This window comes from Artibeus jamaicensis, unplaced genomic scaffold, assembly GCF_021234435.1.
Source record: "Artibeus jamaicensis isolate MK-2021 breed Jamaican fruit bat unplaced genomic scaffold, CSHL_Jam_final contig_1940, whole genome shotgun sequence".
NCBI lineage: Eukaryota > Metazoa > Chordata > Mammalia > Chiroptera > Phyllostomidae > Artibeus > Artibeus jamaicensis.
The window spans coordinates 184344-200536 of record NW_026521396.1 but is presented as its reverse complement, the minus strand read 5'-3'; the positions used below and the strand labels follow the sequence as shown (position 1 = coordinate 200536).

Genomic DNA, 16193 nt, shown 5'->3' with positions numbered 1-16193 from the left:
TAATGGTCCAATGACTCAGAAGTACCATTGTGGGACTTCTTAACAATGGGAAGTGCAGGGAAGTGTTTTATTGCCCAGGTCAGCTCTACATATTTAGTGAGTTGGAAGTTCTAAAAAACAAAGAGAATAGCCTGTTCTCCTTCCAGTGGGATAGGAGGGCAATGTGTTCATTCAGGACTTGGTGGGATTGCAATGTGTTTCTGCATTTTTATTTCCAACTCTTCCCTAATCAATTCAGAGCTAGAAAAAAAATGTGCTTTTTGGACAAGTATTGTCTTCTCACAGTCCTGATTGTCTCTAGGAATTGCCACCTTCCTCACTTTGGATGACCTTTAATGAGACAAAGGATTCCAACCTGGAAATTTTCAGTACCTCTGTGTTTATGCATATGTTTATACCTTAGTGCTCATTCATAGAAAGTAGGAGAAATTAATCTCTAAAATTTTCCTTTTACCTCTGCCTTCCACCCCATTGCTATTATGACTGAAGCTCTGATTCCAGAAATAGTCTGCACTCTCCAATTATGGACAAGTGACTCTTCAAGGACATTCATGTCTTTACATTCACTAGAATACCCAATTCCGGATGAAGTACTTTTACAAAGAAAGACCTGAACTTTTATATGAAACAGAAAAGGTCTGCACATTTTTAAAAGTTTTTTAATTGTTCAATTAGAGATGTCCCCATTTCCCCCCCATTAGCCTCCCCCTCCCCTACCCACCCCCACCTCCCACGTTCAATCCCCCCAATCCCCGATGTCTTTGTCCATGACTCCTTTATACCTGTTCCTTGACTGGACCCTTTTTCTTTCTCCCATTATCTGTCCTCCTCCCTCTTGGTCACTGTCAGTTTGTTCTGTATTTCCATGTCTTTGTTTTATTTTGCTCGCTTGTTTGCTTTGTTGATTAGGTTCCACTTATAGGTGAGATCATACGGTATTTGTCTTTCACCACCTGGCTTGTTTCACTTACATAATGCTCTCCAGTTCCATTCATGCTGTCGTGAAGGATAGGAGCTCTTTCTGCTTCGTAGTATTTCATTGTGTAAATGTACCACAGTTTTTTGATCCATTCATTTACTGATGGGCACTCAGGTTGTTTCTAGCACTTGGCTGTTGTAAATTGCTCTCCTATGAACATTAGGGTGCATAGGTTCTTTTGAATTGGTATTTCAGCATTCTTAGGGTGTATTTTCTGCCATGGAATTGCCAGGTTTAAGGCATTAGCATTTTTAGATTTTTGATGGAATTCCATACTGTTTTCCACAGTGGTTGCACCAGTCTGCACTCCCACCAACAGTGCACTAGGGTTCCCTTTTCTCCACATCCTCTCCAACACTTGTTTGTCAATTTGTTTATGACATCCATTCTTACCAGTATGATGTGGTATCTCATTGTGATTTTAATTTGCATCTTTCTGATGGCTAGTGATGTTGAGTATCCTTTCATATGTCTCTGGATCCTCTGGAGGATTGAATATGGAAGGTGAGGGGTGAGCAGGGTGGGGATGAATAATGGGGCAGAAATGGGAACAACTGTAATTGAACAACAACAACAAAAGACACAAAAAGAAGAGTACTTTTCAATGGAGGAAGTTAGTGAGTTTCCAGGTCAGCGTTAATTACGCTTGAAAATTTTATGAGCCATTTAAGTGAGTAGATATCTAAAAGGCAATTGAATGAAGAACTCAGAATTAGACAGGCCTAGTTTTATATCCTGCATCTACTACCTGTCTTTCAGTAATCTTTTAAGTCTAAGTTTTCTCATCTGTGAAATGAATTAACTAATATTGTCTTTTCATAATTATTTAAATAAAAATATTAATACTCATAATGCAAACCAAAGGTAGTAAAACTTTCTTTGGAGATGCAATTGAAAATAGATACAAAAGATAATCAACCCTATGTAATCAGAGATGGGTAGGAAATAACTAACTAAAGGATGCAGGGGAAGGAATTAATAATGTATAGAATCAGGATTGAAGTGTGAAGGAGTAAGTTTGATAGTTGTAGTACAGAGAACTTATAGGTACTAAAAGAGGAAAGACAAAGATTTTTGTTTAACTAGGAAACTGAGAAACAGGGATGAGTTGCATGTTAGGAAATATCTCAAAATCAGCATTATGAAAAATGTGAACCTTAGTCTTCTCTACCCATCATCACCTTCTTCATATAAATGGAAAGAAAACTAAACCAAGAAAACCCTTGATTTTCTATAAGCCTCAAGGATTTTCTTTCTATTCTCTTCAGTTTCTATTTTGCACATGGGTAAAACTATAAAATATCAAATTAATAGGAGTTACAGCTTTATTTTTATGCCTTCCTGTGTTATATAAAATTTCACCTAATCAGTGTTACCTAAATTTATCGTTCAGTGGCCCACGCCACTTATGTTTTCTTCAAAGAAAAAAGGAGAATAAATTTGTCCTGAATCTGCTTGGTCTTCACTCCATAAACAACAGGATTGAGAGCAGGAGGAACAGCCACATAGAGATTGGCAAGTAGGATTAGCATGTTTCGAGGGACACTGTGCCCAAAGCGATGAGCAAGGATGGAGAAGAAGGCAGGTGTATAAAACATGAGGATAACACAGACATGAGAGCCACAGGTGCTGAGGGCCTTTTGGCGGGCACCCTGGGATGAGAGGTTAAAGACAGCACGGAGGATTAAAGTATAGGAAACAGCAATAAAGATCACATCTGAGATGACAGTCATGAGAGGCACAGCAAATCCATACCAGATGTTGATGGATATATCAGCAGAGGAAAGCCGAGCAACTCCTATATGTTCACAGTATGTGTGTGGGATGATACGTGTCCTGCAGAAGGGTAAGCGTTTCAGCAGAAAAACATCTGGCAGGATAACAGAGAAGCTCCTCACAACAATGCTCACCACAAGCTTGATGATCACCTGCGGAGTCAGGATGGCGGTATATCTCAAGGGGAAGCAGATGGCCACATAGCGATCCAGTGCCATGACTAACAGAATGGCTGAGTCCACTACAAAGCTGAAGTGGAGGAAGAACATCTGGGTGAGACAACCAGAGAAGGTTATTTCCTGGGAGCCAAGCCAGAGGTTGCTGAGCAGTTTGGGCACTGTGGCAGTGGACAAGACAAGGTCTGTGATAGCTAGCATAGACAGGAAGAAGAACATTGGTTCATGGAGGCTGCGCTCAACTGCAATGAGGTAGAGCAGGATGCAATTGCCCACAATAGCCACAACATAGATAACACAAAAGGGAATCCCAATCCATACGTGGAATTTCTCCAGGCCTGGTATTCCCACAAGGATAAAGGAACTGGGGTTGTAACAGCTCAGGTTATACATGATCTCTTCAGTGTAAGATCCACTGGCTTTTGATCCCTGAGGACAAACCAGATGTCAGAATGGGCTATGAAAAACAACAATTCCAATCTGGTAATGGACATGGCTGAAGACTGCAACTGTCACATTCAGGGTGTCTACATGCTAAGCACCTCCTCTCCCCTAGATGACCTGGCACCTATAGAGTTGACCCATTATTGTCCCTTTTCTTTGCCATTAGCCGTTCATCTCCATATATATTATATATTTCTAAATAAACCATAAGAAAAGGTAATTTTTGTAGGTAAGCAATTTTATGTGATTAAACCTAAGTAACTGTGTTCCTATCTTAATGCAGATTATGTAGAATAAGGCCAGAATCAAATTTTAAAATATGCATAAAGAGAAGAAAGAGAGATTTAAAATATTAAATGGGGAGTGACAGACCTTTATAGAGAACATACTATGTTTTAGACAATGGATTTGATGAAATAAGGTGAAGAGTTTCAATAAAGCTGCAAAAAAAATAAAGGAGAAGGAAAATTAAAGGACAGATTCCAGTGCCGTAAGTGGTATGAGAGCTTTTTACACACAGTATTAAAAATACAATTCAGATTAGGATAGATGCTCACTGGGATGTGAATTTAATAAGAGAATGTATCTACTAGAAAATGGTCAGGGACAAGAGAAAAGCGCTCCCCTGACTCGGGCAGACAGCAGTGAGGTTAGAGGATAATTTATGGTTTCAGGGGCAATGCCCTCAACCTTGGAGGATCTCTGTTTCCTAACATTAGTAGGGAAGATAGCTCTACCCATTAGTCACACTGGCAACGCCCCTATAACAGATATTAGCCAATGCGATTTGGTTCAGGCAAAGTCAAGCAAGGCAGATTCTTACCTCATAGAGATAAAATAAAGAATAATAGAGATGTTGGGCCCCAGTGTTTTCATTTCTAGTCTGTAAGACTTGGAACCCATCTTTGGGAATCTCCAGATTTGCACTAAATAGAACCTGCCTTTGAAGGTGCCTTTTGTATTGAAAATATCCTTTGAGATTTAACTCCATTGTGTGATCTATTTTATAAGTACTTTTGAGAAGAGAATCAGTAATGGTGTTACTGGAGTGAAGTATTGGAGAAGCCCAGTACAACCTGAGCCATCCTAAGACCAGTTTTGGAGAGAGTTAGTTCTTACCCACCCAACATAGTTACAAAGTCATTCAAAAAGCTTTTAAAAAAAGAAAGTAGATTTTTATGGTTAAGGTAAAACAGGTCTATATTATTGCATTTGGCAAGAATCTGTAGTTCTGTGCACAAAGGGAAAAGATTGGGTTGAGACATAGCATTTATGATATCTTTGACAGGACCCCAGAGTTTAACGTAGTGAGATTCTCTCATTTAGAAAATGCTTCTGTCATTGCCAGAGTCCACAAAGTGAATGAAGCCTTAGGTAGCCAAAGTGAATGAAGCATCTAACTAGGAGGAATGTAACCAGCTCCCCCTGTCCAGAGGCAGTCCTCATCCCACCCCAACCCCTTTTCCCACATCCATAACAAGGTATAGTTTGCTATATTTCCATGTTTGATGCAGACTAGACTCCTACAGGCACTGAGCTTGTTAGAACGATGATAACAGAGTTAATGAAATCCTCTCTAAAATGATTGTGACATCATCTGCTGTAGCATGAAAGTCAGATTAAGTCCAAAAATGTCTCTGTAATTTAGGCTACATTGCAACCCCATATCTTAGAGCACAGATTCACTGCCTCCTGATGAGGAACTCATTTCCTCTGGGTTGCTGAGAATAAATTTAAAGGGGAGAAAAATAAACCACTTATTATAAAAACTACAAAGAAGGTGTCAAATGAAAACATCCTGCTGCCTCAGTCACAACCTATCCTGACCTCAGTTCCTTTACCCCAATGCTCTTCTTTTCTGTTGAATTCCCTGCTGCAGTAATGATCATTTTAGTTGGTCCACACTTGAAAGCAGCAGCTTTCTGCCAGAGTCTATCAACTTATGGAATCAATGCTGTCAGAAGGGCTCCTTCTACTAGAGTCACATTTTCAAGGTCACAGACCCAACTTGGCCAATGGGTAAATGCAAGGCTACCTTGTTAAATAAATCATAGAGCCAGTGTAGGGCTTTCCTCTTCCCTGATTGACTGTAGTTCTTTACTCACCAAACGTCTTCTGTCTCTTGCTTTAGGAGTAGTGGGGATTATCTATTTAAAAGGAAGCAAGTACAATTTTAGGCTGGGAGAAGTTCTGTAAGACATGACAAAAGCCACATTTATGTAGTTTCTTGTATTCCTAGGAGATAGATCATATAGGCTTCTCCATTTCCCATTCCCTGACTAGATGAACTCTACCACATTAATTCCTTTCCCTTGAGATGGAATGACCTTGGTGGTTTTAGTAGGCTGTGGCTATGGGGTCCCAAGGAGATACAGTCTAGACAATTCAGACACAGTCAGTTGAGACAAATTCTCAGAGGCTTAAGTATGTCCTTGAATTTGAGGTATTTTTTAATTATTCTGTTTGTATTAACTTTCACCAATACTGAAAAATGCATTAAAAAATTTCTAGGCATGATATTGGAAAGTAAGACCTTCAAGTTTACTTCAAAAATTTCTTAGCCATATTTTACACTTTGCATTTCCATGCAAGTTTTACAAGCATTTCTCAATTTATACACACACAAGTTTTTATTTCGTTTGCATTGAATCAACATATTACTATGAAAATACTTGATATGTTTATAATACTGAACATGTATATTATAAATATATGCCTACATCAATGTAACCTTTTAATTTTCTTAATAATTTGTTAAAACACTAACTTGAAAACATATATGCCCCCATATATTTATTGCAACATTATTTACAATAGCCAAGATATGGAAAAGAACTTTTGAGATTCATTCAGTGGCTAAATTTAATGGGTAGCTGATAGGTGACAGCAGTTCTCAGGGTTCCTTGGATCTTTGCTGGCATGTCTGAAGCCCAGTACTGGTGGTAGTAGGCCTTGTCACACAGCTTGACCCTATCTACTTGCACCCAGGCCCATCAGAGTCAGCTATCAACCATGGAACACTCTGTATCTTCTAAAAGAAGGGCCAGGGCCAGTCATGGGCAGTGCTTAACATTGATCCACAACAGAATTTCCCGAGGCCTGAGAAACAACACACCAAGTGGCTGGCTTCAGACCACAATAGAGCATTACCTGATTAGCTCCACAAGTCACTTGTGAAACAAAAATAGAAGGAAAAACATACATTTAAATGGGATTCAAGAAAGAGCAGCAAAGGAAACTATATATACATCTATATCTATATATAGTTATATATAGCTTCTAGCAAAGGAAAGTATATATATATAATAACTACATATAGTTATATAATTATAATATATAACTGTGTATATTTTATATATATATATATATGAGAAATATTTAAAGTGATATTAGCCAAAACAGTTTTCATGTAATTTTTTTTACATTTTAAAAATAAAATTATTTTTAATTATAGTCTAGCCAGAGCAACAAAATGTGATGTGGATCCCTACTTGTGGGGTCCTCCACATTGTGGATGAGATACAAGAAATTCACATGGACTACCAAGTCCTGTGGAGGAAAAGAGACAGCATGGCTTTTCTCTCAAGGGGAGAAAAAGCCCCGGCCTCTGCCATGACAGGCTTTCATTTCTTTTTCTGGGCACATTACATGATGGTCTTCATTTACGGCACACAGGTTCACTTTAGGGGGTTACCTTTTACAGAAAACAAAGGAGACATTGCAGTTAATCACATCACAGAAGAAGGATATTTGCAAATGAAAAGGGAAAAGTGGTCAAACCGGTTATACTCATCCTTGGAATGTTTAGAATGAATTTTAGGAAGTTACTTTGCAGTAAATGTTTCTAACTCAATTCAGGGTGAGGGAGTTTTAGCAAAAGCAAGTCACATAACAGTCTAGGTACAATGCAGGCGTGATTCACCACAGGAGAACCTATCTGTGGGTGTGGGTCCTGTGCATCGGACCTTGCTTTCCACTGGGAGCTGGGCCCATGCCATGCAGAATGGTCTCCTACAAAAATGTGGTAGAGAAATATATGGAAGATTAAACGATAATAGCAAAGGAGGGTAAAAAAACATATTTAAGAACAAAAATATGCTGGCATTGTTTGCTTTAAAGTACCACATGTTAAAGAAAACTTATACTGAAGCTGTTTTCTAACAGATATTGTAAGAAGAAAATGATGGCATGCTGACCCAAACAAAAAATAACAATTACAAAGTTTCAAAAACAAAAAAAAATATTGTAGAGAAGGGTCTTGGGCTTGAAGCTACATAGGAGCTGACTCCAACCCTACCATTTAACTAGCTGTATGAACTTTCACATTTTTGAGTCCCAATTTTCTTAGGTATAAAATTAGAGTAAGACCTTGCCTCTCATTCTGTGGCTGTACAGGTAATTAAAAAAAAGGTTAAATAGTTTATTTAAATGAACCTAGTAAAGGTTCTGGTATATTTTAAATCTTTAATAAATTTTCTGTCCCTATCTATTCACTGTTTGATGGCGGTATTCTCATTTATTTTTCAAATATTTCTTGTCTCATCCAAAACTGAATTCTAGTAATCTTTTCAACAAATGATTTTTTTTGGTTATAAAAGGAATAGTGGATTGAAACCTGTAGCTTGGAAACTTGGGAATGGATATTGTTCATATAGAAACTAATTGCAGATGAAACTTTGAAATAGGGTACATTAAAAAAATTAACCTTTTCTTACTCAGATAATCAAGATAAGGTTTTCAGTACCATTTATTAAACTGAATCATGATGTGTTAACCTGGTTTAATATTAATTCATTCATCCCTGGCTGGTGCAGCTCAGTGGGTTGAGCGTGAGCCTGTGAACCAGAGGATCACGGTTCAATTCCCAGTCAGAGCACATGCCTGGGTTGCAGGCCAGTTCCCAGCAGGGGACACATGAGAGGCAACCCTATATTGATATTTCTCTCCCTCTCTTCTTCTCCTCTAAAGATAAATAAATAAAAAAATTCTAAAAAATATTAATTCATTCAACAATTATTACCACCTGCAATGTGCTAAGCACTTGTTACAAACAGTATAATTTTGAACAAAAGAAAGAGTTCTGTACTTTGTAAGAAATCTAATGGCAAATCTAAGTGTCTACAAAAATTTTATAATGTTCTCAAATATAGTTTTTCAAAGTCTTAATTTTATGAAAGACATAAACCTACTAAGAATAAATGCAAAGAAAATCACACTCAAACATACCATAATTAATATTCCAGGAAAGATTTGACAGCCACCAGAAGTAAAAACACAAAAAGAATAGAATGGATATGGACTTCTAATTAGAGACAATGGAAGTCAAGTGGCAATGGAATAGCATTTTAAGAAAAAAATAAAGTAGAAAGATTTTTGCGTATATATATGTATATATATGCATATATAAATCTCAATCCACAATTCTGTATACAGTTGAAGTATTCTTAAACAATGCAAAATAAAGACTTTTTTTTGGTAAGTGAAAAGTACAGTTGTAACCAAAAGGTTAGAAAAAGAAAAGTGTTCTGTTTAAAAAGTTTTTATACTGTGTGTAAAGCAATATAATATAATTTAAAGACAGAGATAAATAGGTTATTTCTGAACTCAGCAGTGTAAAATGGCATGGATTTCTTTTTCTTTTTTATCTTTTTTCAATTGTTATTCAAGTACAGTTGTCTCCTTTTTTCCCCCTACCACTCTCCCCACACAAGCCATCACCTCTCACCCTTGATCCTACCTGCCTTTGGCTTTGTACATGTGTCCTTTATATATGTTCCTTGACAACCCTTCCCTCTAATTCCCCCAAAAGCCCCTCCCAATTCCCCTCTAGTTGCTGTCAGTTTGTTCTTAATGTCAATGGCTCTGGCTATATTTTGCATGTTTTGTTGATTAGGTTCCACTTGAAAGGAAAGACCTGAGGCCACTGAGAACATCTTTGAGAGCACAGATGACAATTGCAAGTTATCATCAGTTAATTCTAGCTTTCCTAGACTGTATTAAACACCAAAAGCATACAACTGTTCCACATTAAATGTAAATATCGTAAAATTACATGAGTTTATTAAAGATGATGTCTTGGCATAATGTCATGTTTGGAAGAAGGATAATTAACATTTGCTTTTCTGCTCTGAGGGCTTTTCCCCCATACCTTGAATATGGACGTTCTCTCACTGCCAAGAGAGCCTTTTTCTTAAAGCAATTTTAAAATTATTTTAAAAATACAGTTGTCTCCATTTTTCCTCCACCATTTCCCCCATCCCAGCCATCCCCACTTCCCACCCTTCATCCTACTCCCCTGTGATTTTGTCCATGTGTCCTTTATATATATTCCTGAAAACACATTCCTCTTTTCCCCCATATCACCTTCCATCTCCCCTCTGGTTACTGTCAGTTTGTTCTCTATTTCAGTGTCTTCGGTTATATTTTGTTTGCTTGTTAATTTTGTTGATTAGGTTCCACTTAAAAGTGAGATCATACGGTATTTGTCTTTCACTGCTTGGCTTATTTTACTTAGTATAATGCTCTCCAGAACCATCCATGATGTCCCAAAGGATAGGAGCTCCTTCCTTTGTTCCACTGCATTGAATTCCATTGTGTAAATGTACCACTGTTTTTTGATCCACTCATTTACTGATGGGCACTTAAGTTGCTTCCAGTACTTAACTATTATAAATTGGGCTGCTATGAACATTGGGGTGCATAGGTACTTTTGAATTGATATTTCAGTGTTCTTAGGGTATAGTCCCAGCAGTAGAATTGCAGGTCAAAAGGAAGTTCCATTTTAACTTTTCTGAGGAAATATTATTCTGTTTTCCACAGTGGCTGTACCAGTCTGCATTCCCACCAATAGTGCGTTCTATTTCTCCATATCTTCTCCAACACTTGTTGTATGTTGATTTGTTTATGATGGCCATTCTGATAGGTGTGAAGTGGTATCTCATTGTGGTTTTAATTTGCACCTTTCTGATGGTTAGTGATGCTGAGCATCATTTAATATGTCTCTGGGCCCTTGGTTTGTCCTCCTTGGAGAGGTGTCTGTTCAAGTCCTTTCCCCATTTCTTAATTGGATTTTTTTTTTCTTCCTGGAGTGGAGCTGTATGAGTTTTTCATATATTTTGGAAATTAAACCCTTTTCTAAAATACCATTGGCAAATAGGATTTCTCATATGGTTGGTTCTGTTTTCATTTTAATGCTATTTTCTCCAACCATGCAGAAGCTTTTTATTTTGATGAGATCCCATTTGTTTATTCTTTCCTTTATGTCCCTTGCTTTAGGGGACATATCAGTGAAAATATTGGTGCATAAAATAACTGAGACTTTCCCGCCCATGTTCTCCTCTAGGACTTTTGTGGTTTCTTATATTTAAGTCTTTTATCCACCTTAAATTTATTTTTGTGTATAAGTTGGTGGTCAAGTTTCTTTTTTTTTAATGTAGCTGTCCAGTTCTCCCAGTACCATTTGTTGAAGAGGCTATTTTTACTCCATTTTATACTCTGCTCTGTTTGTCAAATATTATTGACCATAGAGACTTGGGGTTTGGGGGAGGCTTTCTATTCTGTTCCATTGGTCTATGTGCCTCTTCTTATTCCAGTACCAGGCTGTTTTTATTATACTGGCCTTTTAATAGAGTCTGATATCAGGTATTGTGATTCCTTCTACTTTGTTCTTCTTTCTCAAAATTACTGAAGCTATTTGGGGTCGTTTATGATTCCATATAAATTTTTGAAATGTTTGTTCTATATCTGTGAAATATGCCATTGGTACTTTAATAGGGATTGTGTTGAATCTGTAAATTTTGGGGGGTAGTATGGACCTTTTGATGATGTTAATTCTTCCAATCCATGACATGGTATATGCTTCCATTTTTTGTGTTTTCCTTGATTTCTTTCTTCAGTGTTGTGTAGTTTTCTGTCTACAGGTCCTTTACCTCCTTGGTTAGGTTTATTCCGAGATATTTTATTTTTCTCATTGCTATATCATGGGATTTTTTTCTCTGATTTCTGTTTCTAATATCTCATTGTTGGTGTACAAAAATGCCTTTCATATCTGAATATTGACTTTGTATCCCACAGTTTTGCCAAATTCATTTATTAGATTAAGTAGTTTTTGGTGGAATCTATTGGATTTTCTATGTACACTATCGTGTCATCTGCAAACAATGACAGTTTTGCTTCCTCCTTTCCAACGTGAATGCCTTTTATTTCTTTTTCTTGTCTGACTGCTGTGACTAGGACTTCCAATACTATGTTGAATTGATCTTCCAAAACTGAATGAAAAAGAAGCAGAAAGCCTCAACAGAACAATAACAGCTGATGAAATTGAAGCAGTAATGAAAAAACTCCTGGCACTCAAAAGCCCTGGACCAGATGGTTTCATAGGAGAATTTTACAAAACATTTAAGGAAGAGATAACCCTTATTCTTCTCAGACTATTCCAAAAAAATCCAAGAAGATGGAAGACTCCCAAACTATTTTTATGAAGCCACCATCATCCTAATCCCCAAACCATGTAAAGACACAACAAAGAAAGAAAACTACAGGTCAATATCACCGATGAACATAGATGCTAAAATCTTCAACAAAATATTGGCAAACCACATTCAGCAATATGTTAAAAAGACCATATACCATGACCAAATGGGATCTATCCTAGGGATGCAAGGATGGTACAATATTCACAAATCAATATTTGCATATATATATATATATATATATATATCACAAAAACAAAAGGGAGGACAAAAATCACATGATCATATCAATAGATGGAAAAAAGCATTTGGTAAGGTACAGCACCCATTTATGAACAAACACACTGCAAAGGTGGAAATAGGGAATGTTCCTCAACATAATAAAAACATTATATGAGAGACCTACAGCCAACATCATACTCAATGGGCAAAAACTAAAACTTTCCCATTAAGATCAGGAACAAGACAAGGATGTCTGCCAAGGGAGCCTTGATTAAAGGGTCCTGAATTTTTTTTTATTTAGTTATTTTTCAAGTACAGTTTTCTGTCTATTTCTCCCATCCCAGCCCACCCCACCCTGTGCTCCCCACCTCTCTCCCGTTTCCGCCCCCCTTAGTTATTGTCCCTGTGTCCTTTATACTTGTGGCTCTAAATCCCTCCCCTTTTTTCCCCTTAAATTCCCTCCCCTCTCCCCTTCGGGTCGCTGTCCCCTTGTACTCTATATCAGTGTCTTTGTTTTTATTTTGCTTGCTTGTTTGTTTTGTTGTTTAGCTTCCTGTTAAAGGTGAGATCATATGGTATTTGTCCTTCAACATCTGGCCTATTTCACCCAGCATAATGCTTTCCAGTTCCATCCATGTTGTTGCAAAAGGTAGTAGCTCCTTCTTTCTCTCTGCTGCGTAGAATTCCATTGTGTATATGTACCATAATTTTTTGATCCATTCATTTACTGATGGGCATCTAGGTTGCTTCCAGCTCTTGGCTATTGTAAATTGTGCTGCTATGAACATTGTGGTGCATAGGTTCTTTGAGATTGATGTTTTAGGATTCTTGGGATATAATCCTAGCAGTGGAATTGCTGGGTCAAAAGGCAGGTCGATTTTTATTTTTCTGAGAAAACTCCATACTGTTTTCCATAATGGTTGTACCAGTCTGCAATCCCACCAACAGTGAACTAAGGTCCCCTTTTCCCCACAACCTCTCCAACATTTGTTGTTTGTTGCTTTGTTTATGATAGCCATCCTGACTGGTGTAAAGTGGTATCTCATTGTGGTTTTAATTTGCATCTCTCTGATAGCTAGCAATATTGAGCATCTCTTCATGTGTCTCTGGATCTTCTGTATGTCCTCCTTGGAGAAGTATCTGTTTGGGTCCTGCATTTTTATAAATGTGGGGCTAATGGGAACTCAAGAGGGAAGGGCAAGGAGTTGAAAAGTACTGAGCACTGAGTCAGAGCGAACAAACTTTCCTCATGAGGAGATCTCCAAATGGAGGCCCTGGGGTAGGAGAACAACTGTGCAAAAGAGCATGGCCCAAGTCCTTGACTGCACCTCCCTTCTGAGACAGTAATGCACTGGCTGTGCATCAAGTCAGCTGTGTTCTGTGAGGCAATGCCATTTTAATTGCCAGTGGTTGGGCCTAAAATATTACATGCACATCATCAGCCTGGAGCTGGGGTCTTCAACTCCACCTTAAGTTTTTAGCACCTGAGCTAGAAACATAGGCTAAATCATCATGAAACTAAATGGGTGAGACTGTAAGGAGTTATGTCAAGAACTGTGTAATTAGTCTGAGGCTTGGTGGGCAAGGTAATGATCAAAATTACCCCACATGGGATGAGACCTGACTGAAGGATTAAATGTAACCATGAATCTCAACAGTCACTACATCAGGAAAATATGTCCCATAGCTGCTAGGGTCTACCTTTGAGAGACAGGAAGCTTTTTCCTTATGTTTCTTTATGCATCCCTTTTTATCTGGTCAAAAGCATTACTAATTCAGGAACAACACATGTCTTGCACAGCCACAGCTAACCTGACCTGAAATTTTCTGGGAGCCTGCAGCAATGTCAGGGTAGTTAGGATATACATATAAGGAGTATAATCACAGGGGCACATGTTGTCTCCTAGAAACAGTGTGTACAACAATGTGAGGGCACCCAAAATAGAATGTATAACAATCAGGCAGTAGGTTAACATCGCTCCCAACATGGCCTCTGCCTCAGTGTTCCCAGACCAGATGAATAATTCGCTTTAGCCCTTGGTTTCAGGACTAACACAGGCAGTCTGTTTCTCTAAGATGCCGGTATTCGAGCCTAACGAGTGTGGATGACATCTGCAAGTGTCTATGTGGAAAGTGCAGGAACCAATCCATCCCCTTTCATCTCACAGGGCTGTGAGATTGTGAACTCAACAGTCAGACTAAATCCAAAGTGCTCACAGCAGCTGCGAAAGACAGCACGATGGGTTTTTATTCAGGAGGAGGGGAAAGTTTTCAGGAGCAGTTCTGAAAGATCTGAAAGGTCATTAATGCCACCCCTCGGTACTTCCCCAGGTACCAGGGTTTTAACTTTCTTTTTTTCCTGTGTTGTTATCAATATGTCCCATTTAATAATGAAATTTACATTTTTAATCCCTTACTGTCTTCCAGAACTTTCAGTACAGAAGGATTTTATGCAAGAAGGAAAAAAACATTTATAGATAAAAAAATTTTTTAGACAAGTTAATCAGACACAACATGTTTAAGAGTTGGTTAACACAAAAATGTATCTCCCATCCCTGCTTATCTAATGAAATTTAGAAAGGGACGACTGGGTTGTAAGCCCCTTGTAGGATCTCCCACAAAGTTTGAGATGACAAAACTCTAAAAGAAGAACATGCAGTTGTAGCAACTGGGCAGAACACTTGATCACACATGGGCAAAAATGACAAGTGACCTTTGGGGAATCATTGCCTTGAGACCCCAGATTTCTGACCTGAGCTGTATAGTGATGGCTGGGGTTGACTTGTCCTCCCTTATCAGCTGCATAAGCCTGTTCTTTAATTATCCATTAAAACCCTCCTTTTCTTTTGTGGTTTGGGTGTGATTTGAAGCATGAAGAGTCTACCCTGCATTCCCTGATTGTGTCCATTGACTATAGCTTGGGATGCAAATCCAGGGCCATGATCAGATTCAGTATGCCTAGGAAACCTGAACAAGAAATAAATATAGTATTGTAGGGCCTGGAGAGTGTGATTTGAGTCACTGGAATGCATAGGATGGCTAGACCAAATGCAAAGGAAGTATCACCTTCAGGCAGGATACAATGAAATCCTCCGGTTGGACAAGACACTCAATGTGAGGCAAAATGCTCTACCTGCCAAGAATATACCTGCCCTTTGGCTTGGGCAATCTGTCCCTGGGCAGTGATTTTAGCCTTGGACTTCAGGATTCATATGTTTTTCTTTTTCTAAGGTCTGAGATTCAGCCCACACAGAGTTGACTTATTTTGTAATGTGGTATCTGAAGAATAAGGATTGTATTAACAGAGACCAATTTTTTAATTGTGCTGTTGTAAAATACATACGACACAAATTGTCTTTTCAAACCATTATATTGAGCAACAATCATAACTATTTACAAAACTTTCATCACCACAAATGACAACTCTAACCATTTAAGTAGTAACTACCCATTCCTACCTTGGTGCAGTCCTTAGAAATCCCTAATATACTATCTAAAGAGTATAAGGCTTTCCCAAGAACTTTAGGAACACAGTTCATTTATTTATTCTTGTAGTTACTCATTCAAAAATATGTGTTAAGGTTCAACTGTACACCAGGTATATTAGGCACTGATTTTCTTAAGTGAATATGGCAAAGTGCCCAATCAGGAAATTCACAATCCAGGGAGAGAGGAAGTAAGGTAATTAATTATAAGAGAATATGGAATTGCTTGAGTGGCAAGGAGTAAAAGATATTATTGGAGCAAAGATAAAAATGTTTATGTTAAACTTTTATTTTTTTCTTACAGTGAAGTAATCATTATTATCATATTCATTTGATTCTAGGGCCTCTTTCCATGAGCTGAGGCAAAAAGTTGCCAACCGTCTGTAACCTGAGACATTTTTGGTGGCTACCTGTCACTATCACTCTTTAGGATCACCTTGGGACAGAGAGAAAAGATGACTGAGGCCAGAATTTCTGCATGTTATGAGTATGTTATTATTTCTGCAGGGGGAAGTTGTATGGGTATGTCCATAAGCAGGTGTATCTGCATTTGCCTCTTTATGGCCCTTTTTGTTGATATATTAATGGTCTCAGTCCTTTTATTCTGCCACTTACTTTCCTCCGTCATTGCTTTTTTCCT

General features: G+C 38.0%; 1 protein-coding gene across 1 annotated transcript; it reads right to left on the bottom strand.

Moving 5' to 3' along the window:
* Positions 1 to 2385: 2385 nt before the first annotated feature.
* LOC119044647 (olfactory receptor 52H1) lies at positions 2386 to 3355 on the bottom strand. Its single transcript, XM_037139105.2, has one exon. The coding sequence runs from the start codon at positions 3322 to 3324 to the stop codon at positions 2386 to 2388; it is 939 nt and encodes a 312-aa protein (XP_036995000.2). The 5' UTR covers positions 3325 to 3355.
* Positions 3356 to 16193: the final 12838 nt, after the last annotated feature.

Coding starts and splice junctions, on each gene's coding strand:
- LOC119044647 (XM_037139105.2), bottom strand. CDS start 3,324: ATGTATAACCTGAGCTGTTACAACCCCAGTTCCTTTATCCTTGTGGGA.